This window comes from Ornithodoros turicata, chromosome 7 (genome assembly GCF_037126465.1).
Source record: "Ornithodoros turicata isolate Travis chromosome 7, ASM3712646v1, whole genome shotgun sequence".
NCBI lineage: Eukaryota > Metazoa > Arthropoda > Arachnida > Ixodida > Argasidae > Ornithodoros > Ornithodoros turicata.
This window is the reverse complement of record NC_088207.1, coordinates 59,315,536-59,338,682: the sequence shown is the minus strand read 5'-3', so window position 1 is coordinate 59,338,682 and position 23,147 is coordinate 59,315,536. Positions and strand designations below refer to the sequence as shown.

General features: G+C 45.9%; 2 protein-coding genes across 4 annotated transcripts in view; one reads left to right on the top strand and one right to left on the bottom strand.

Annotated features, from left to right (window-relative positions):
- The window catches only part of LOC135401776 (uncharacterized), an 86,479-nt gene that overhangs the window by 48,508 nt on the left and 14,824 nt on the right, over positions 1 to 23,147 (top strand). For all 3 annotated transcript variants that reach the window (XM_064634354.1, XM_064634355.1, XM_064634356.1), the window contains exons 4-6: positions 13,437 to 13,650; positions 15,665 to 15,831; positions 21,782 to 22,017. In XM_064634354.1, coding sequence (XP_064490424.1) covers positions 13,437 to 13,650; positions 15,665 to 15,831; positions 21,782 to 22,017 — 617 coding nt within the window. The remainder of the gene's footprint in view (positions 1 to 13,436; positions 13,651 to 15,664; positions 15,832 to 21,781; positions 22,018 to 23,147) is intronic.
- LOC135401774 (uncharacterized protein K02A2.6-like) lies at positions 3,789 to 8,164 on the bottom strand. Its single transcript, XM_064634353.1, has one exon. It carries the CDS (start codon positions 7,960 to 7,962, stop codon positions 3,964 to 3,966), a length of 3,999 nt encoding a protein of 1,332 aa, XP_064490423.1. The 5' UTR covers positions 7,963 to 8,164; the 3' UTR covers positions 3,789 to 3,963.

The window sequence follows — 23,147 nt, the reverse complement described above, 5'->3', positions numbered from 1 at the left end:
CAGTTAGAAGTTGTAGGAACAACTTCGTAGCATTCATAATGAAAAAGTTAATTATTGAAAGTTAGTTAAGACATTGCCTTAGAAGTCTCCTAATGCCTTCCCAGAGAGCGCCCTTCAGCATATGATATATTGCAATTGATTTCATCTCGGAAAAAGTTATAGATATACTTTTAAAAAATATGGTAACATTTAGCTGGGACACCATGTATATGACAATAAACACGCATGGTATTTTTAACATATTCATTATTTTGCTATAAGAACGAGTTAACCCGTAAGGAGGTTACGGCCTTGCACAATGCTGCATGAGAACGAAAAATTTGGCGAGGTACAGAATAAAGGAAGTTTAAGCCACATGTCCGGAATTTATGTTAAATCATTGAAATACATCTACACTGCGAAAAGCATGCGTAGGAATTTCTTCACCTTAATTCCAATTACCATTAGAGCGAGTCAAAGCTGACCCGCATAATTGGTTCCGTCGTCACATTGACCTCGAATGAAAATTTGTTGAGTTTACAGGGAACAACGGACGTTTAAGCCACAAGTTCGATCTACATTATATAAAAAAATCTACATGACAAAAAAACATGCTAGTAACTTTGTCCATCCTATTTAGTTTCACCATTATAGAGCGCGTCCAAGTTGGCTTTCACCAGGACTCCGTCGTCATATCGATCTCGATGAATGAAAATTTGATGAGCATTTTTTTCTTTATTCACATCACATCACATCACATCACAAACACACGTAGCACTTTGTGCATTTCAACCAGTTTCATCATTATAGCGCGTTAAAGTGTACCGCCTGACGATTCCATGTGAGGTCGACCTCTATCAATGTAAATTTCATGAGTTCCGCCTTGACTGGGAACAAAGGACGTTTAAGCCACATCTTTCAAATATATTGTAAATGATGTACAAGCATCTACACTACAACAAATACGCGTGGCACTCTGTGCATTTCAATTAGTTTCCCCATTACAGAGCGTTAAAGTGTACTCGCGTGACGATTCCGTGTCAGGTCGACCTCTATCAATGAAAATTTGATGAGTTCCGCCTTGACAGGGAACAAAGGACGTTTAAGCCACATGTTTCAAATTGATGGTAAATGATGGACAAGCATCTACACTACAACAAACACGCGTGGCACTTTGTGCATTTCAATTAGTTTCCCCATTATAGCGCGTTAAAGTGTTCCCGCGTGTCGATTCCGTGTCATGTCGACCTCTATCAATGGAAATTTGATGAGTTCCACCTTGACAGGGACGTTTAAGTTACAGCTCTTTTCCCTGAGATGTTTGCATTCGTTACAGGTCCGAAATTTATGGTAAATGTATCATGTATCAGCGCTACAACAAACACGCGTGGTAATTAGTTCATCTTAATTACCCTTAGCCATTAGAGCGCGTCAAAGTTTACCCACATAATTGATTCCGTTGTCACATCGACCTGGAGTTCACAGTCAAGAAAGGGCGTTTATGCCACAAGTCCTAAATTTATTTTAAATGATTGACAATAATCTACATTACAACAAACGCGGGTGGTATTGTGCAAAACGGGGATTGCTGTAGCGGTGAAGTAAGTGGGAGTGCAAGGAGAAGTCAGCTGCAATTCACATATTAACTGCACAGGCTGTCGCACAGCATTAGGGCAACTAAATCAAACTGAACGCCATGTAGTGTGATATAGATCCAGCACAGCATTGTTAAGCCGAAACTCTGACGCTCTCGCCCTGCCGTTACTCTCATACCTACCTCTCTTAAACTACCTCAACAAAAGAAAAAGAAAAAAGAAAAAAAAAGAAGCCGAGAAGACCGAGGATTGAACCACGGACCCCGAAAGTAGTGACCAGCACTTTACGACTGAGCCAACGATGCCATACGTGCTTCCTCCAGGAATGCAGATACAGACGCATTCAACTTTCATGTCCTACATGCGCATTTTCCGGAGAACCCACTGTTTTAGCCAAGTACAACTAAAATAGCACACCAGTGCATTCTGCCATGAAGCCAACACGGCGAAAATAAGTCCTCCAGGAACAAAACTGTGAGGCTCTTGCGCTTCCATTCCACTAGTACACCGTCGATGGGCCTCTCACAGCAACACCCATGTGTGGGCTTTTCTTTCTAAAGCTCAGCGTCAACAGATATTCTAACAAATCCAGGTGGAATGCATTGCTTCAATGGAGGGCAGCGAGTACGCCGGTCAAGCCAACTTTAAGAAACTGTGTCCCGGATTTCTGGGAATGAATGTGAAATGCAACTCAGAGTTATGAGGCATTCCCAACTCAGAGATTATTTTTACTTATGTCAATCGAGTGAACAATTGAAACAAATACAAGACAATAATTATTTCAGGCAGTAAGTTCACAACTCATAGAATATCAGTCGAGTCAATACCTGAAACAAAATCAAAACAATAATTCTGACGACAGGTGGAGATTATAGCATTCTAAACCAGATAATAAAATTTTAATCAATAAAATAAACATAGATATGCTTTTAATTAAGTGTAGACGTGCACTTGAAACCAGAAGAGACAATTGCTCTACATTGAAAAGATGGACAGATTTTGTACTCGATACCATAAGTCATGGGAAGATGTGATAAAAAACTGCTTCGAAAAGGAGGAGCCGCGAAACGATTTCATTATCGCTGCATTTCAATACGTCCTAGACATGGTCGTATTCAGAGATATGGTACAAACTACATAACTGAAGGTGCAAGAATTTATATGCCGAATCTACAATACTTATAAAAATATCTGCACATCAACGTCGGAAGGGCCACTGGGATTGATGGCGGAGTTTTTGAGGTTTGCTAACGAAGAATTGAAATACACTAGACCAGATGTAATTGTAATCATTGCAATGGGCATTGCGTTCATCAAGAAAGCAGTCGGATCAAATTATCATATACAAGCGGGCTATATCGCACGATTCATTACGGATTTGTTGAAATTGCACATATCTGAGATGGGAAGTACATAAAATCTTATCACATGATATGTTCCACTACCACGGCAACGCAATTATTTTATTCTACCAGTTAGTGATGTCGAATGAGCTGAAGTTCAATATTGTCGTGCAAGGTCTGATGTATTATCACCTGTTGAAACTCAACAAACATATCAATTGTGGTGGACCACCGGACGATTTTCATCTAATACTCTCTTGTACACCATTGGCATCCACTATGGAACCATAGTGGTTGTCGCTGGAAGTACGCTTGCAAGGCGCACCTTCAAGTGAACGCTTACAGCGAACAGCCCCAGAAATCCGATGCCTTATGCAAGCAGCACGAACAGCTGCTTTACGCTTCAGCATAATTTTTGCATACCTCCCAGGGCTGGTGTTGTACACTGCCTTATGTACAGCACGATGGTACTGCTTAGAGTTGAAAGACACGACAGCCCCTGAAGCCCGCATTCCGAATGATCCCCTCTGGGAAAAGTTTATTCTTTTCCCGCCGGAAAACTTTGCAACGAGAGAATTGAAATGTTCTGCAGCATTATTGTTAACGTCAAGGATCAAGCTGCTACCATTGTTTGCGAAACGACTCATCGCTACAAGGATTTCATTGAAAAGTCCGCATTTCCTGAGCTCTGTGACGTGATTGACTTCCCCTTCTTTCACGTATTTTGTAAATATTTGTACCACTGCAAAAGTAACCCGCACATTATGTGGTCGCTGAACACATGGAGTGGCCCATTACGGATATCAGCCACCAGGTGTGGTGTCTCCACCTGTATCTCAGAGCGGAAGAAACTATGTCCGATCTCCTGTAAGCCTGTTCCCAAAAGAAGACTTCCTCGTCTTCCACTTTATTCACGTGCCCCCATGATGTGGCTACATCATCTTCCTCTCACTACACCACATCTTCCCCCTTGTAGACAAACTGTTCCGTAACGGAAATAAACCCAAATAAACCCAATAAAAATCCCACACAAAATTCTAGTTCTTTCATGTAGCCTCGTAGCGAACCGGTGGTCGTCGATTCCTTGTACTGCGTCGAAGTGCAGGCAATGGTGAAGTCACTGGTGCAGATGTAAAGTCCAAGGGACGAGGCTGGGGCTCTGCTGGAAATTCCACGGAAAACCAAGGGTTCCATGTGCGATTGCTGACGCTGGATGCTGCCACAGGTGCAAATTTAGATGAATGCCAAACCTTCCCGTCCTCCAAAAGAAAGGACAAAGGGCCTCGTGTAGCGATGATTTTCAGAGGAGGGCTGAATCGGAAAGTACCTTTCCGTTGCCGACGCGGATTACGGACACGCACATAGTCACCTACAGCGTAATTTCTTGCATGGGACCCACGACGATTGTCTGTGTACACTTTCTGTTTGGACTGCCTCACCTTGACGCGTTCTTCAAGTACCGCACTCTGCGGTGTTGAGCTGTAGAGATGAGTTTGGTTATAACCCGCGATGTGTAGGCGTGTTCGCAAATTTCTTCCATGAAGTAGAACTGCTGGTGGTACCCCCGTGGTAGCATGCGGTGTTGCTCTGTATACTGTGAGGTACTCCAGAACCGCAGGAGAAATAGGCTTGCTCTCCAATGCGGATAGTTGAATGATGTTCTTCAAGACACCATTAAATCTTTCGACCAACCCGTTTGCTTGAGGGTAGTACAGTGATACGTTGGAATGCCGAATGCCACGCTGGTGGAGAAAATCCTTGAATTCTGTTGCAACAAATTGAGGACCATTGTCAGTAACGATTTCGTCCGGAAAGCCTTCTCTGCTGAATACGTGTTTAAGAAAGTTAGTAATCGCAGATGTTGTAACTGATGAAGCGAAAGCAATCTCAGGCCATTTGCTGTGGTAATCTACCAGTGTGATGGCGTACTTGCAATGAGCTGGTAAATGGTCGAAAGGTCCAACAATGTCGATAGCAAGTTTTGACCACGGCGCAGTTGGGAACGGGACTGGGTGCAGTGGTGGCACAGTTGTTTTCGCTGATTTGTCAGCAGACTGACAAACGTTGCAAGAGCCGACGAGTTGTTCCACTCGTTTATCCATGCCAGGCCACCAGTACTGCTCTCGGAGTCTTTGTTTTGTGCGGACAATCCCAGGATGAGTCTCATGAGCGAGCTCCAGGAAACGGCTTGTCAACGCCATGGGCACAATCACACGATCACCTCGTAACAAAAGTTCGTTCATGACTGAAAGTTCTGCACGACATCGATAAAACGGAAGAATGTCTTCGGAGCGTGATCCTGAAGATGGCCACGAGTCATTCTTCACGTGCTGCATTACCTCTTGCAATATGGGATCGCTGCGTGTGGCGCTTTGTATCTCTTGCTTCGTTACTGCAGACACTATGCAAATTACTTCTTCCTCCGAAGTATCTTGCGCTGGCAAGGGAAGTCTTGAAAGAGCATCGGCGACACAATTCTCGGCGCCTTTCTTGTATTGTACGGTGAAGTTGTAGTAGAACAAACGTGCAGACCACCTCGAAATGCGCAGAGGACGATGCCCTGAACCTTGCGAACCAAGAAGTGTAACCAAGGCCTTATGGTCGGTGCATAATGTAAATGGTCGACCCCACAGGTATATATGCCAGTATTCACATGCCCAAAGGCATGCCAGGGCTTCGCGTTCACCCACGGAGTATTTTCGTTCTTGTTCCGATAGTGTACGTGAACCAAATGCAACGGTTCGGAGCTGTGAGCCATCGTGCTGCTGAAGAACTGCACCCAACCCGTACGAGGAGGCATCAGTTGTAACGGTCACTGGAAGGGTAGGATTGAACATGGTGAGATTCGGGCAGGTCACCAAAAGCTTCTTCACTTGCTTGAAGCCTTGGTCAGCAGCAGCAGTCCAAGCAAAAGGCTGCTTTCGGCGTAGCAGGTCACGCATCGGCTCTACCACTTCGGCATAATGGGGTATGAACTTTGAATAATACCCAGCCAACCCGAGGAATGAGCGAAGCGACTTCAGGTCCTTGGGAGGTGGTGCCTTTTCAATGGCGGTAACTGCTGTCTGTTGCGGTAGTAATCCCGAAGAAGTGACTGTGTGACCCAAAAAAGGTAATTCACTGACATTAAACAGACATTTGTCGTTGAGTTTGAGTCCCTCGGAAGCAAGGCGTCGTAAAACGGCGCGGACGTTCTGCATGTGTTCTTCCTCCGTTCGGCCGTAAATGATGATATCATCAATGTAAAATAGTACTCCTTTGCAACCTTGTAATACCAGGGACATCATGTGCTGAAAAGCGGACGGTGCGGAAGCAAGGCCAAAACACACTCGTTTGAAACGGAAAAGTCCTTCGTGTGTTATGAAAGCAGTCAAGTCGCGGCTCTCTGGGTGGAGTAGGACTTGGTGATATGCAGAAGCTAGATCAAGCTTCGTGAAGCGTTTGGCGCCAGACAAAGCGTTCAAGAGTTCCTCTGTGTGAGGAAGAGGAAAACAATCTGGAACTACTGCCTTGTTTGCCTCCCGAAGATCGACGCAAAGACGGATGTTGCCATTCTTTTTCTTGACAACAACGATCGGAGACACCCATTCAGATGCTGTTATCCTTTCAATAATATCATCCGCTTCTAATCGTCGAAGTTCCTCAGACACTTTCTCGCGTACAGTTTGGGGTAGACGTCGGAGCTTCGACGTCACCGGCGCAACATTGTGACGCACTGTGACTCTGTGCACGTAGTTTCTTGCTAAACCAGGTCTGCCGTCGAAAAGTTGGAAGAATTCTTCTGTGAGCTCCGCTGGCAAAGGTGTTGAAGTTGTAGCTGTGTTGAAACATGAGAGTTGCATGCCGTCGATGTTTATTCCTAAGGACGTAAGTGCATCCAGACCCAAAAGTGAAGTGCCATCCTGCACAACGTAAAATACGAGGCACGTCGCCTTATCTTTGTAAGCTACTTGCGCTGGAAAGCATCCCAGTACTGGAATATGGCGTTTCGAGAAGTCCAGTAGGCGAACAGTTGCCGGCTGTAACGGATGCTGCGACGCAAACATGGAGTCGTACGTGTCATGGCACATAACTGACACTGAAGAACCTGTGTCGATCAAAAACTGCATGCGTCTGTCTTCAACGTTCAGCGTAACGTATATTCCAGTTTTCCTCTCTTCCCGGGTGTGAAGTTGTAGCACCGTTGGGTTTGTGTCGAAGATTTCTGCCTCTCCAGGCGACTGCGATGACGTCAATTGTTGTAGAGGTTTTGTAGATCGGCATACAGGAGCAAAATGTCCTACCTTGCCGCAGGAGAAACATTTCTGGTTTCGTGCTTTACACGATGGCGAATTAGCGAGGTGAAAGGAAGACCCGCAACGATAGCAGTGAGATCCCGCTTGAGTGTGCCGTGGCTTCAACGGTCCAGTCTTCTGTCGGTTGCTGACAGATTTCTTCGTGCTTTTCTTGAAAAGTCGTTGAACTGTATTTTCAGTAGTATTCGCGAACTCTCTTACGTCTCGGTGAACTTGTTCTAGCTGGCGTGCAATCTGTACTGTTCTCGCCAAAGTAAGCGACGGTCCTTCCAGAAGTAGACGATCACGTAAGTGCGGAATGTTTGTAGACTCAACGATTTGGTCACGAATCATAAGATCCGAAGTCGATCCGAAATCGCAGGTATTTGCAAGTTTCCGAAGTCCAATGACGAAATCATCAAGAGATTCGCCGTAGTGCTGGCTACGCTGGCGGAAACGATGACGTTCGGCGATAGGGTTAGCTGCAACTGCGTAGTGCAAATCCAACTTCTGCAGAGCGCTATTGTACGCATCAGTTTGTGAAGAATCAGGAGCTTCTGAATCTGCTGAAGGCGAAGGTAGTAGGTCGAAAAGTCGTTGACCTTCAGTGCCTAGGCAATGATACAGGATTGCCGCCTTGCGGGCTACTGCTGTGGACTCAAAACCAGCGGCGAGCACGTAGTTTTCGAACGTCTTCCGCCATGACTGCCATGGCATTGCTGGCCTCCCAGGCGTGGACAGAAAGAAAGGCGGTGGAGGTAAACCAGACATGGTACGATCGAGGTCAAGGGAAATAGTATTAGGTTCTCACCAGGCTCGTCGCCAAAAATTAATGTGGTGTCTCCACCTGTATCTCAGAGCGGAAGAAACTATGTCCGATCTCCTGTAAGCCTGTTCCCAAAAGAAGACTTCCTCGTCTTCCACTTTATTCACGTGCCCCCATGATGTGGCTACATCATCTTCCTCTCACTACACCACACCAGGTTCCGAATCTGATCTTGTTTGCTGAACTCAGCCTGCTCTTTGCGATAGTGAATAGCCCTAGCAACTCCAACTCTTAGTCGAACAGCATTATCGAGAAGTAGCTTCTTCAGCGATGGGGGAATGGGGGTTGTTCTCTTTGCCAAAGCAATATCTCGAAGACGACTTACCTAGTTTCGAAGAAGGTGGTTGCGACATTCTATCTATCTTCTGAACTACCTGATGCTGGTACGGTGCAGCTTCAAGAATTGGCTTGTATGTGCTCGAATCACCGTCAGCGATCAACTGCAAGTACTTTACCCCGTGCAACTCAATGCTGCGCCTGAAGCCTTCAACGACGATATCCTTCTCCATACTGGTAGAGCTGCTGTCCCAGTTCTTGAAGCACAGATGCTTTTTTGGGCTCGACCCTGCCTTGCAACTTGCGCACAGTGTACAAAATTAGTTCCGGACGCCTAGGAACAGTACTTTCTTTGTGCGGTACCCAACAATTACAGCCTGCAAGAACGAAAAAATGTCAGGATTGTATTCCACAAAACTCTACCCGCAATGACAATGTTTCCAGGAATTATGCATCTGTATGCGTATCGTACAAACTCATGCCACAGGATGTATACCACTCTAGTAAGTATGTTTACCAAAAGACAGCAGTGCCACTAATAGCACCAGAGGGGTCAACTTTTTCCTCCAAATAAATGCTCATAGTGTTCTTTCCGCAACTTGACTTCCTGTATATCCCGTCTGCCAAGCGGTGTGCAAGATAAATCCTTCTTTTTCGGGCACCTTTATTTAGTGTAGATAAAAATATTTGCTTACCAAGCCAGAAAGAGCGTCGTACTTGTTCTTGTATGAACGCTTGCACCAAGCACCATCGGCAACGACCGTAATTATAGGAAAACCGTCAGCATCGACGTCCCCAGCCTCCCTATAGCTAACCAAGCTTCCTCAATGCCTGCTTTTCTTATTTCTTCCCAAGCTGTTTTATCGATTCCTTTAGCAACAATATCCTGATACTTACTGGACGTGCTACTAGCCATGCCGGGTATGTCCAAAGCACCTCGGAGCTCGAGAAGGCCTGAGAAACCAGAACCTATAGACACGATACCGTTCACTGCTGAGGAATTGACGTCCATGCGTTGTTGAACAAGTTGATCAACTGGTGCCTCCGTTGTGACTACATCTTTCCTCAGACACATCCTGCACTTCAAACTGAAAGAGCTACACAGACCTCGCCGATGTTCTGATACAATTTCCATGTCAGCCAGGCCGCAACCAAACGGACTATGTACCGACAAACTTTGCAGACGAGAAGAAGTGATCAATCTCCACTATACGCCGACCATTCACACTGCTTGTGCGCTGACTCTGTGTCTGGTGAACATTGCCAGTATCGAAAGATGGAGATCGGCTGGGTGTAACAGCGGCAGTGGTTGGAACGGGACTTGCTCTGGAACCGGCAAGCTCGTCACAACCTGAACTGCAGGGGACTACATTATCTACCTCAGCTGAATCAGCAAATGACGAATTTGAAGGACGAATTTCGCTTGTGCTCGAAGCGAAACAAGCATTCCGACCGGCATCACTTACAGTTTGAGGAACAACACTACCACCAAAGGTTCAGCCTACAACGGTATCTGCGCGATGTGGAGTCGTCGAAGTGCAACAATCACTCGGAACAGCACGGCTGGAGCATCCTGCATTACCAAAATCTCTCAAATCCGCAGGTTCCGTCACATGCCTGCCTCTACCACGTAAATTCGCGAAGTCCTTCTTCTTACGTTTCCGTTGTCCGTAGACGTGACTTCGAGCCATAATGGGTAAATATTATGAACACGCAGAAAACACAGAAGGACAGAGAGCAAATGAACAGGACAAGAAAGTGGAAAAAAACGCGTAACTTAGCCACGAATTGGTCACTTCAGGACGAACCGAAACCACGGACGCCGATCAGCTGCTGCGCAATACGCGGATGTTTACAAGCGGACTACGTTCGGGCGCTGCGAGCGGACGGCGCCATCTTCCGGAATCAGTGATAAACGCCTTGGATGCATGCCTGTACTCACTTTTAATTCTTTTTCGGAAAAACAGGATGCTAAGAACACACAAAAAACGCGTCATTTGAATCCTGCAACATGTTCCCGGTTAACCTCAGAAGCGGATTGTTTTTATTTGCTTTCATTTATTTATTTTGATTTTTTGAAGCTGGGTAGCGACAAAATTCGATTCTTTTTCTTTTTAAAAACAATTACAGCGCTAGAGCGATATTTCAGTTCCCAGAGTTAAGAGATCTTGACGTCACCTTTCCGATGAAAGTTTCCGCATTCCGATCTGTCTCGTAGTTCAGCCACAAAACCTATGCAAAGTTCACATAGAAAACAGGAGGTGGTATGTCCTCTTAACCAGCGACGTAAATTCAACGATTGTACAATATCTTTATTTCAGTGTTTTTGCCGTATTTCAAAAGATGCGTAGAGCTAACAGTGTGATTGGGTTTCAGAAGCAATGTGCGTGTGTTACACTAAAGAAATGTCGCAGATTTACATTGCTGATGTGGTGTTTGCAATCAATTTTAATGCAATGTTGCAATAGCATTGCTCACAAAACAGTGCATTATTGACCTAATCATGGCGTTGCAACACTATCATTATATCAATGTGTCGGCTGTATTTCGAATGATGCGTAGAGCTAACAGTGTGATTCTCTCGCGAGGGCAATGTTGCACATGGTACATTGAGGAAACGTCGCAGCTTAGAAATGTTACGTCTAGGCAACGTCTGAAACATTGCAGCAACATCGAAACAAACATACTGCTGCAATATAGATGGGTAGAAATCCAGCGAACCGGTAGAATGTAGGAAGGAGTTGCCTCCTTGCAACCCCTTCCAACTCCTTCCCTCACACTGCTGCAATGTTGCATTGTTTTGCATGCAGCATTTCTGAGGCACTTGCTCCGAGTGCTTCAGTAACACAATGTTTGCACGATCTTGTTCTATCTGTAATTCCCACCAATAAACAATGAATGAAATGTTCGGAACTTCCCGTGACGTTCACACGTCATTTATCACTTTGTTTTTGACTACGTGTTCAAATGTTGCGGCAACGTTTCATGCACATGTGGAATGTTACCACAATGCCTCTAGTTCAATGTTTGTGCAGCATTTTGAGACGATCCATTTTAGAAACATTACGATTATGTTATGATTGTATTACTCAGGCAATGTTTCACATGCCGCAGTGAGGTAACATTACAATTAGTGTGACCATTATGGGGAGCATTAATTCAGACTGTGAGAGACATTCTGGAACAACACTGCGGACGCACTATGGGAGATGACTATGGACAAAAGGATCGAGACGAGGACAACATAATCTCAAAGGAAATTAATCTGACCGAGAACTTGAAATTAATTACAATCCAATTTTTACGCACATGTGAATGCGCGCTGACCCTGGATATGGCGTTCTTCCACAGCATCAGTGCGACCACAGCCCTTGAGCCCTCGCGTGACATAGTGGCTAGAATGATAGCCTTCCGTGCAAAGACTGGGAGGAGGTAACACGGGTTCGAACACGGGTGCTGTCTGCGGATTTCCCAGAGCTTCCCGGTAGGCTTTCCAGACGAATGTCGGCACCATTCCCCTGAAGTCTGCCCAGGACGATTACTGAATATGAAGCATACTGTCTTCGCTTGCACATATATATCACCAAGACTGTAGTGCTCCTCCGGTGTTGCTTTTGTAACGTTGCTACACTGTAAAGTAACTGGTCATTGGCAGTGCTGCACCATTGCAATATCACGTTTTTTTTTTTAATGTTGTTTCTGTAATATTGTTGCAAAATAACGAAGCCGGCCTTTAGCAATGTCACATCAGTATTGCAATGTTGTTTCAATAACATCGTTGCAGCATAACGAAAACGGTCATGAGCAACATAACATCAATACTGCACGGCAATATTGGTGCAATGTCACTGCAACAATTTGTGCTGACTGGGTGGATATGTCTCCTCCCGAAATTTGTTTTTTATTAGGCAAAGATATCAAATTCTGCTTCAAAACACTTTTCAGTAGAAGAGCTTTTTCCCTGGCTTTCTAAACTCGGAAAGGATTCGAAAGATTCGTGGATTCGCAGAACCTTCCTTGGATTCGGATTCGAGAAATTAAGGATTCGTCCCATCTCTAATAAAATTCATTGGTATTATGCAAAATAGTACTCATCAGCGGCGTTTTTCGCGCTATTTCCTTGAGATCGCGCTCTTCACTAGGCCTAACGGTAGCGACGAAACATGTTATTTTCACGTAAATATATATAATGATGGCGGAGCGAAAGTTGATGCCGATTTTGCAGCCAGTTACAAAAGGATATACACTCACAGAATAAAATTAGAGTGTTTACGAAAAAAACGTCACTAAGTATCCGCTTCACCGCTCCAAGCAGCATCCTCCATTTTCGAGAACTTTCGGCAACAAATGAAGTGCGCCCCGGTATGATTGACAGGTCGAGCCTCTTCTTTAGGCTCCTCCTAATGGCCAGACTCCCTTTTAATACACGGCACTGTTTTACCTCAGAGCCGTTTATAGAGAGAGTTTGGTCATTAGGATATGCCTAACTTGAAGCGCGTCATGCGACGTCACGGCTCAACGACCTTCCTCGCCGTGCTCTATTGTTGTCCTATCGTCGACCGGTCGCCGACGCCGTGTTGACGCTGAGCGTTGTTTACGATGCATATCACAGGCGGCTGTGGGCCATAAGCCGGCGATTCCTGTAGATCACATTGAGCGCGACAAAGCACGTGTCGACCTCCTGGCGGACAACATCAAAACGGCGCCCAGCAGATGGCTGATACGCGGATTCCGGATGGGCTCCGCTTGGATTCAGGCTTTTTGGGCGGCGCAACGACGACTCTGACTTCAAAACGGACACCACGAGACGGCGAAAGATCAGAGAATGGCCAAAGTCTCTCTATAAACGGCTCTGTTTTATTTGAATTTGCTACCAAATTAAAAGTATTAAGTGTTCTCTGTCACATGTGTAACTTGTTGCGCTCGGTTTACAAGTAACAACATGCTAAACTACTCCGTCAACATAAGCTGCGCTGCTTTACGGTATCTTTAAAGGAAGATCCTCAAGAGGAGAATTGCCGATATTTCGAACAGAGACACCTATTCTAAGCACAGAGGGACAATCTCTGTTCGAAATATCTGCGTCCCCTGCTTGTACTACAATGCGACGATTTTTGACTCATATTTTCCCGTTTTCCATCAGGTGATCAGTGATGGCGTGTCCCTGATGAAGCTGTTCTGCAACCACCTGTGCGACCCGGGTGGTCCTCGTCTACGTCTCAAGCCTCGCTTCGGGGGTGCGGGGTTTCCCCTTAACGTCTTCCGTGCCGTCCTCGTTGGACCTCTCACATTCCTCTTCTCGTGGCTGTTGCTGACGCGGAAGGACTTCAACCTCCTGCAGAGAGGACCCCCTGCTGGTACACTCACGTCCTTTGCAGTCCCCTTCGCGGTAAAAGCGCAGGCTCCTGTTGTGAAACGTTTTCAGAGTACATTGTACCTCATTTATGGACATTAGTATCCAATTTGTTCCAGCTTACGGCAGTGGTTTCTTTTTGTTTGTTTGTTTCGCTTGCTTTCGCTGTCGCGATGTATACGACAGCATTCCTAGAGATAAGAAAGGTGGAGATAAAATAGGAGCAAATCTGTGATTTTAATTCGAGTATTGGCAGCAGTCCGTGCTAGAGTCCCTCATTTCGTTGCCCTTCATCCCAGAAGAGTGAGCTAAGTTTATTTATTTATTACGTTCAGTGACGGTAATAAATGATATCTCGTTCTATACAGGGTTGGCTACCGGAAACGAGAAACGGTAATTACCGAAATTCAACAGGAAACGAAAATGGAAACGGAAACAAAATTGTTTCCACTACCAGAAACCGAAACGGAAACGAAATTCAAAGGTGGTAACGGAAACCAAATTCGCATGACGTTTCCCCCAGTGTTTTCGCGTTAATATGAAAATATATCCGCACTATTCTTCATTCGTTTAGTTTCGGGACTCGTGTTGAGCCCACTGCGCAGCAAGATGGACGCGAAAGTTTTGGATGACGTGTTATTTTGCGCGGAGACTTTTGAAACTTAAAGGCATGTATTTTCGCAACCACTTCTACTTGCGGCATCTACTTGCGGTGTATAAGATTCGTGACGAACTTTGCATTAAAGTCTTTAGTGTATGTGTTCGGTGTGGCTGTTCTTTTGCACCCATTATGTAACCAGAATATCTGACATGAAAAGGCAAAAATCAGACAGTACGAGTTCCGGATGAGAAACAGAAACCAGTACCGAAATTACCTCGGAAATGGAAACGGACACAAAATTCTTAAAAAGAAACGGAAACAGAAACCGCTACCGAAAAATCGTCCAGAAACGGAAATGAAAAGCGGAGTTTTTCAGTTACTGGAAACGGAACCGGATATACAATAATATTTTCGGTAACCAACCCTGGTTCTATATATACCTCGATGACATTTTTTTCGTCTGAGAAGCACGGCACCAGATAGGCACTGAGCTCAAAGAGAGTGCCAATCCCTGTGTGGCATTACGCTGTTCTATCTTGGCAGCACAATGCTCTGAGATCACGAATGCATTCAGGTGTACAGACACTTTGTTGTCTCACCCAGCCCCATATGCACTCGAGTTTTGAGTGCTTCGGTTGGGGCAAGTGTTATCGTTTAATGGGACGCCGACAACGGCCTTAGAATGTCGAAATTAGCGTTGCCACGCTCTTACCACATTTTCTAGAATGTCTTATCTGATCACTCTGGTGCATCGATTGAAAAGCCTCTTGACTTCCAGTTGTCTAAAAGTCGTCAATGTTGGGCCGTTTTAATGGAAACATCGATGGGGTTAGGTCGCACGAGCAATGCCTAAAAAATGTGAAAATGACGCTACTGCGACCTCTGGTTTGTGGCACTTCCATTTTTGGTCTGTTGTCTTTCACAATTCACTGCCACGACTTCGGTTTTTCTTCTTCTTTTTTTGCTTCTTTTCTTTCCGCCTTTGCTTTTTCTCACTTCTTTCCCTCTTTTACCTTTCTGTATCCTTTGGCATTAAAGCTTTCTTGACCTGTGGTTGTCCTTTACCCACAATAAGTTGACCTTGCGCTTGACTAGCAGTTCCTCTTTCGAATAAGCAAAAACGTCCCCAACCTTCTCTGCCTTCGTGCTACTATTGTTAAAAAGAAAGAGAAAATGCACCACGATCACACAACTACGTCAAAATCAAAATACTCAAAGAGACACAGCGCACGCGTCACTAGTTAGTCAATTAGTTGTCTGTTTAGTCCGGTGCATGTACCAAGGTCCGAACTTTATATTCCGGACTAAACCTTCAGACGTATGATCGACTCGCCCAGTGTAGCGTGTCCCTTGAACCATCCAATCAATGTTCGTACGAGCAGACACGGTAAAGTTGCCTTGAATGTCTGTCGTGCAGGAAGGCAGCGTGTAATAGCGTGGTCGGGGGCCATCCGAAGAGCCCAAGTCCATCGCATCAAGCAGGTCACGCGATGTTCCTTCAACGATGTCCTCATGGCTGCCGCTTCCGGTGCTGTGAGAACATTCTTCCAGAAAAAGGGAGTCAGAAATCCGCCAGACATCAAGGTGCAGTGGTTCATTCTGCAAGATATATATTGCAACTCCAGTGATTCCCAAGGAACATTACTTTTGTTCCTCCTTTTCTGCGTTTCCGAATGGTAACATGCACGTGGTCCTTTGAATGTCTGAGCAACGAAACACAGAAGAACGAACATAATACGGTTGCCAGTTGCATACGTCGATTAAAGAATGCCAGTCGACACTCTTAAAAAAAAGGGTATATCGTAACTCCTTTTTGGGGAGTGCACGTGTCTTGCCGCATATATCACTCCCTACGGAGTGTAAAATTACTCTCCACTCCCTACCTTCATAGCTATGAAGGGAGTGAGGAGACTCCTTAACGGGGGTAATGGAGTGTAATTGTACACTCCAAAGGGAGTGATATTTATGTGGCAAGGGTGTACTCCCCAAAAAGGAGTTGCAAGACACCCTTTGTTTTAAGAGTGGATGAAGAGGCACAAGCAGTGAGCTTCGAACCCAATGTGTCCGGATCCCACAGCTAGTGCCTCTTAGAGTTTTATATTTTTTACAAATTCCCAATAGCGGGCGCTTGTGGCAAAATCGCCATCTTGTCCCGGCCACACGTCATAAACAACGTCATCCTGATGTCACGTGACTTTGTTTATAAAACCAGCATCAGCATATAAAACCGAAAGTGAACGCACCTTGCTGTAATGTTGTACTGGAAGCCATGTTTTCGTTCAAACATAAGACGACTCGGAATACTTTCCAGCGAAGCAGCACTTCCCTCGAGAAGGCCCCAGCACAAATAAATAACCGTTTTATTTTTCTTAATTATTACAAAGATTTGTGCACCACTTTGAGCAGAATACTTCAAAGCGCAGTATTAATAAGCATCGCGCGGGTTGCGGCCTTACTGCATGTGACGAAGGACGCTTTCGGAGCAGAAGCAACACAGGCACAAGCGGATGTGGACGCATTAATATTTAGACGTCGCGATCATTAATCTAACTTCCCACTCCCCATAGCCCTTGATGGCGGCGGAGAGAAATTGCGTGTGCCCGACGCCTTTCTTCTTCTTCTTCAGCTTCTTCTTTCTTTTTTCTCATTAAGCGTAATTTGAGTCTGTATTTGCACAGCATCTACTCGCGGCATCCTCCCCGCTGACTGCATTTGCATCAAGTCCTCAAATCAGACTTGACAACGGCGTAATTCCATCTCGAGCAAGCACATACCTATCACAGAAGAGAAGAGAGGGTGACTCTGATTAGAAGGTCCCTCCTTTGCTTAGTTTAGCAAGGCTGAAAATTGTGGTGGTTAGCGGGAATCATGTTATTTTGTGCTTAATGTTTTTGCTGGATAATGTTGGATAACATTAGGCTTCATAGCTTCGTATAGTGATTGATTAGTTGGTTGGTTTTTGGTGCATTATTACCTAACGCTCTTCCTGTCGGTGTGGCTGCACGTTGCCCGCTGGGATCGCACGTCCTGGGCCGACTTCACAGGCAACTGCGCCTTACCGCACCTGAGGAAAAAACACCCAGACAACGCAGCCGGTGCCGAGATTAGAACCTGGGTCACTTCCCAGTCTCTTTGCGTGGATGGCGATTATGCTACCCTAACTAGGCCTAGCCACTAAGCCTAACAAGGAGTTCCTGGTGGTCGCCGACCAAGTTTTGGGACCGGTTTTGTGTGGCGGTTATGAATATGCTGAATTCTGCTATCATGTCGAAGCAAGATTGCACGTACGTTCATACGCACAAAATCGCGTTATGCAATCAATCGATAGGATGTATAAGTAGTATTTGCTTCCCTTTCTGGTGAAAGAAATCATTCTTCTGACCACATGTGCCAAACTCGTTGGTGAAGCGGAAGTGAAGGAGCTCTGTTCATGAATACGTTCGAATACCATATTCATAACCGAATTTCCACACGACACAATTCGCCCGCGCTGTGCATTCGCGCCCCCGGGAATGGAAATGGGCGAGAATTTATTTTCGGCGACGTTTGATGTCCGCGCCACATCGCGACATCCTGTCCTGTTCGCGACATCCTGTCCTGTTCGCGTGCGAAAAGCCCGCGAGATTGTGCTGTAGCAGGGCGATAGGCGCGTTCCCATGGCAATGGTTGTTTGTGCTGCATGCCTGAGTCGCTCTACGATGAGGGCTTTTTGGGAACAAGCCTTTATTTATGAGCTCCAATCTGCCGCGCCACGTTCAGCGAGTGTATCGAGGGAGAGATTGTTTATATATTGTCACCCCCTTTTTGCTTAATCATTTACTCTTTCTGCGAAGGTGGAGGAGAGCCCTAATGATCGAGAGCGACGGCTATAGGTAATCTGCTGCGGTTGGATTATGTGCAGCAGCTGAACGTTATAAAAGTTCGCGAAAATTCAAGAGGAGTCGTGTAATTATTAGAGCTCACGTCCGTACGTTGCGAAATTGAGTAATTTATCGTTACAATATGGGCAGTCCGCATGGGTTAGTATCACGCCAGCAGTGTTTCTGTTACGCCCTTTATATAGGGAATAGTTAGGCACGTTACTTAGTATAGGTCAGCGTTGAGTTCCCGTATATCGAACTCCACTGAGCTTCTGTAGCCCTGCTTTCGAGCAGTGCGGCCATGAGGTTTGATATATCGTCTTCGCAACATGAACGTTACACTTACGATATTTTTAATATCAGAACGAAAAGAGGATAAAGTAGATGGAATGGATTAGGAGGAATACTGTCTTATAGCCCTTACACAAATAGATCTTACTCAGATAGCGCAATGTTCTTTGCACAGATCGTTTGCCAACATTTTATGTCACTACTTAACGACTTTGCACTTTATTTTACAACGTGAAATTAACTTAAACACTTTTGTTTTAATTGTAGATTATTGGTAACATTCGTGATTGAATAGTCCGTGCAGATTATGCACGTGTGCATGCTGGCGCTTGTATGTGCATATTAATGTATTAAATATGTTATGAACAGGACCCTGTCGCTGGAGGTGTAATTCATTTATAACTGCGATCCTTCATGCTGCGCTTTCAAACAAAAACAGAACAAACTGAAAAGACGAACCGTGAAAGAGTATGACTGAGACACAATGCCTAGCTGCGATTTTTCCATTTCACTGTCGTTCGCTATAAGATAGCATTTCGTGCAGCACAGTCACCTCACCTGGTTATAACGATAGTGCCTGCACTCCCCCTTTCTCTCCCGCTCTATTTCACTCTCTCCTCCAATCAAGTACTTTCGATATTCCCCGAGGGAGGCACGACGGTAATCTCGCTCAAAGATCAATTTCAAATCAGTACGCTATAACCAGCTCTCCTTAGAATAAACAAAGATCATAAAAAACTTGATGATGTCTGGAGGCATTTGGCGATAACAGCAGACTACAGCTACACCCTTGGGGAACGTAGAAACCTCAGGCACTGTACAAAATTACAGAGCCCGGTACAGGACCTTAGTGGCAGCGACGCTGCGATTGACGCTGCGATGCTGTGCGGTGTACGAGGCCTGAGAATAAATGCGTCGTTAACGGCAGTGAAAGCACACATTTCTTCGTGGCAAGGTTCATTAAACAGCTAAACGCTTACACCCCCATTCGAAACACAGCTGCAAGCTTTTAAGAAAAGGGAGATTTTATAGTCAGGGCTGCTAACCGTGGACATTATCATTAACGCAACAAGCCTCCCATTTTCTTCTTTTGTGCGTTTGTTCTTGTTCTTGTACGCCTTTGTTCTGCGAACATACAGTTCAAGAAAAGCACTCTCTTGTGCCGATTGAACCTTGTAACTAGCGGCACGCAGTAAAAAGTCTCCGGAGAACATAACAGTCACTGAAAGAATGGCTGGCGGCGGCGGCGAACAAGCGAGGTGGCGGCAAGGACTCATACAGAAAAACGCCGAGACTGGGAACATAGAAACTTTGCGTGTGAGACGAAGAAGAAGCAACGCTTGACTGTGTTCTTTCTAGGTTCCCTATAGCATCAGGGGTTTTCGTCATTGATAAGCATGACGACATTCAACGCCGTGTATTCTCTCTTAAACACAGTTAATTAGCAGATTAACCACTGAGTTATAAAACGGTATCTTCATAGCACAACACTTATGCCAGAGAGCTCTACGTAAACGAGAGACTCGCTATCCAGCTCCTGAAGTAGATCCTACTGTCCTATCTCCGGCGTCCTTCGTCATATCTTGACGTATGCTGTCGGGATCACGTGAACTGCACAAAGGGAATGTGTGCTCGGCCAACACCACCTAGATGCAGAAAGCCTGCGCGCTCGTCGACATGACGTAACAATTCCAATCAGGATCGTGTTTTCAACAGCCGTAGCCAATCACGAACGGGCTTTCTGCGGTCGTGGCCATGGCGAAGAGCCACCGTCGTCTGCGAGTTGTGATTGAACGCCCCCGCGTACTAAATCGGAAAACTTGGAAATAAAGTGCAAAACGGTGTCAATCTTTCTTAAAACTGATTTTCAGGAAACCGTCTTTTCACTTTTTGTCTAAATATTTGATCCGCAGGTTCCAGGTGAGCTGTGCATGACCAATCGTCCGCTATGTCTGTTACAGCTACAATCATAGTTGTGTACAACGGGCGAGCAGTCAGCTGTGGTCTCTGCCGCTATTCGTTCACTTGCTGACGAGGCATGATGCTGGCTGGAACAACCACCACACCAGCTCACGTGGCATAGTGGTTAAGATGATCGCTTTCCACGTCGAGACTGGGAGGTGACACGGGTTCGAATCCTGTCATCGGCTGTGCTGTCTGAGGTTTTCCCTGGGTCTTCCAAAGACTTTCCAGACGTATGTCGGCACAGTTCTCCCTGAAGTCGGCCCAGGACGCACACTAACCCCCCTGTCTCCCAGTCCTTCCTGCTTCATCTGGCCACGTCTGTACGCCGCTCAAAGCCACAGTTGCTCCGCGACGCTAACACGAAAATAAAAAAAACAACCACCACATTTTTGCAGTGCAGAATGTATTCACATTCACAGAGAGCGGAAGCGATTCGAAATTACAAGATAAATGATCATTGCCGGAAGATGCGATAACGGTGGTGGTGAAAGGTCTCGCCGTTGTAGGCCTGGCAGAGGTGGGCAACGTCGAGGAATGTGGACCGACCTCTAAGGGAACTGTGCCGACATATATGTCTGAAAGCGTCAAACGAAAGCCCAGCGATACAAAACATGCGATAACAAAATTGTGGAACCGAAGCAAGAACCGCTCTCCTGTGTGTACAGCTTGCCCTACAAACAGATAATGGTTTTCCGATCGGGTTAATTTTTCGTCACCAGGTGAACAACTGACGTCAGAGGCCGCAGCTTACGCGTTGCACATAGGTGTGAATGTGGCTGTACGCTCGTATTTCTTGTCGGAAAAGAACACATCGAACGTGCAACATCAATAAACGGCAGGCATTACGGTGCTCGTTCAAAGGAGCAATGAGGTGACATTTAACGTCGCTCGAAATCCTGCCTCGTCTGTCAAGCTGTCCACCAGGAGTCACCATCTAAAATATTTTCGCCCTGCGGTGCGTTATAGCTGCGCAATCGAATTTACAAAAAGCAGTCGAAGAAAGCAGCCGCCGACACGATGCTCGCGTGACGTATGGAGGCTCCGTGCCTCGTTTCTTTGTTTTTTCTTAGCAGTTCACGCGCTGCTTACACATGCTCGAGCTGTACCGCTGTCCGCCACTGGTCACGTGAGGGGAGTAGCATACGTCACTACGTTCTCTCGTTCTGCGATGCGCTCTTTACACGAGGAAAAGGATTCTCTAAAGGTGTGCCGAACAGAGCCCTCGCGTTCGCTCTCTAGGTCACCTACGCTCATCGTTCTTTCGCAGGAACTCATTTTATTAGTTGGAGAACACTCCACACCGAAAAAAAGAATGGGGGTCACTTCAGTGCTCCTTTAAAACAGATCTCGCACGCGTTCAGTCTGTATATCGTTTAGCTGCCAGTCACATATATTGTGTCTTCGATACCTTTCGATAGGTGTGCATAGCAGTTGATCTCCGCTACGAGCCCCCTTCCGGAGAAGTGACACCCGAGCTGGGTACACAGCTGAGTACGGCCACGGTGCGGCTACCTACTAACACTGAAGGGGCCATTCCTCGTTTGTGGGAGGTGCACCAGGTGATGGAGGATCTGAAGACATCGGCTGATCCAGTTGTCATGTACGGTGCTGCCAGGTTCCTGCTCACGCTCCTACCCTACCGCATGGCGCACTGGTGAGTTGAGACCATTTGTCCAATTTGTTGGACGCCACACGTCATACAGACAAAGGTGCCGGGGCCACAGTGCTTTTCCGCGACTGATATCTCATGAGTGATGCAGAACAATCGATAGTACCATCGATAGCACAATCCATAGTCGACTTCCGATAGACTGTCGATAGTTTTAAAAAAAGGAAGCTGTCGATATTACTATAGTCGTTTTCCGACAGTCGGCTATCGGAAAACTGTCCGGGGGCAGATAGAAATAGAACAAGAAAATGCCTCACTCCTGCAAGTTTCACAATACAACTCAGAGCAGATTCCCTCCGACGCTGACCTTGAGCTTCTGATGCCGCTCAAAGCAACCACAAGGTCACGTGATACTCTCTGAATTGGATTGATTGCGGCATTCCAGCCTCATGAGTGCGCTGATTGTGGTGAGCATGTTCTTTCGCTAGTGATTTGATCTGATAAAGTGATTTGATGTGAAAAAGAAAAAAAACGGAAGAAACTTATGTCGCTCGTGATTTTGTTTTCGTTGTCACTGTGTCAGTGCAAAAAAGAAGACGGGAACGAAAGTATCGATAGTGAGAACCAAATCTATCTATCGATAGTAAAGAAAAACAAAAGAACAGTACTATCAATAGTCGATTATAGTAAAATTATCGATAGTTTTCCAACACTGCCGATAGTACAATCGATAGTTTTGCATCACTATAATGCATACGAAAAGTAGAATCACATTGGGAGTTCTCCTGGCAGCTTACTTCTGCCGTGTCCGTCCCGGTCGACTGCGAAGCCTTTGCGCAGTTTTGCTCTTCGTTCATCACCGACAATAACGCCGAAAATCGGACATGAACTAGTGGAGTAGCTTCTGTACAATTTGATGCAATGCACGGCGACAGTAGGCGCCGGATGTTGAGAGTATGGCGGAGTCCCCTCTCTGGAAATCGAAGGAAACGTCACACGGACAAGTCCAATCAGGGAGCGCCCTCTGGCAACCGGCGAGGCGGGCCTGCGCCTGCAAGTGGCGGAGATGTGTGATCTGTTTATGGAATGTCGGAATGCCGTTTCAGGGTTAGCGCAGACCGTGTTCGTACGCCAGCCAGGAAGGTAACACCGTGTTCCACGCGACATGGTCGCGT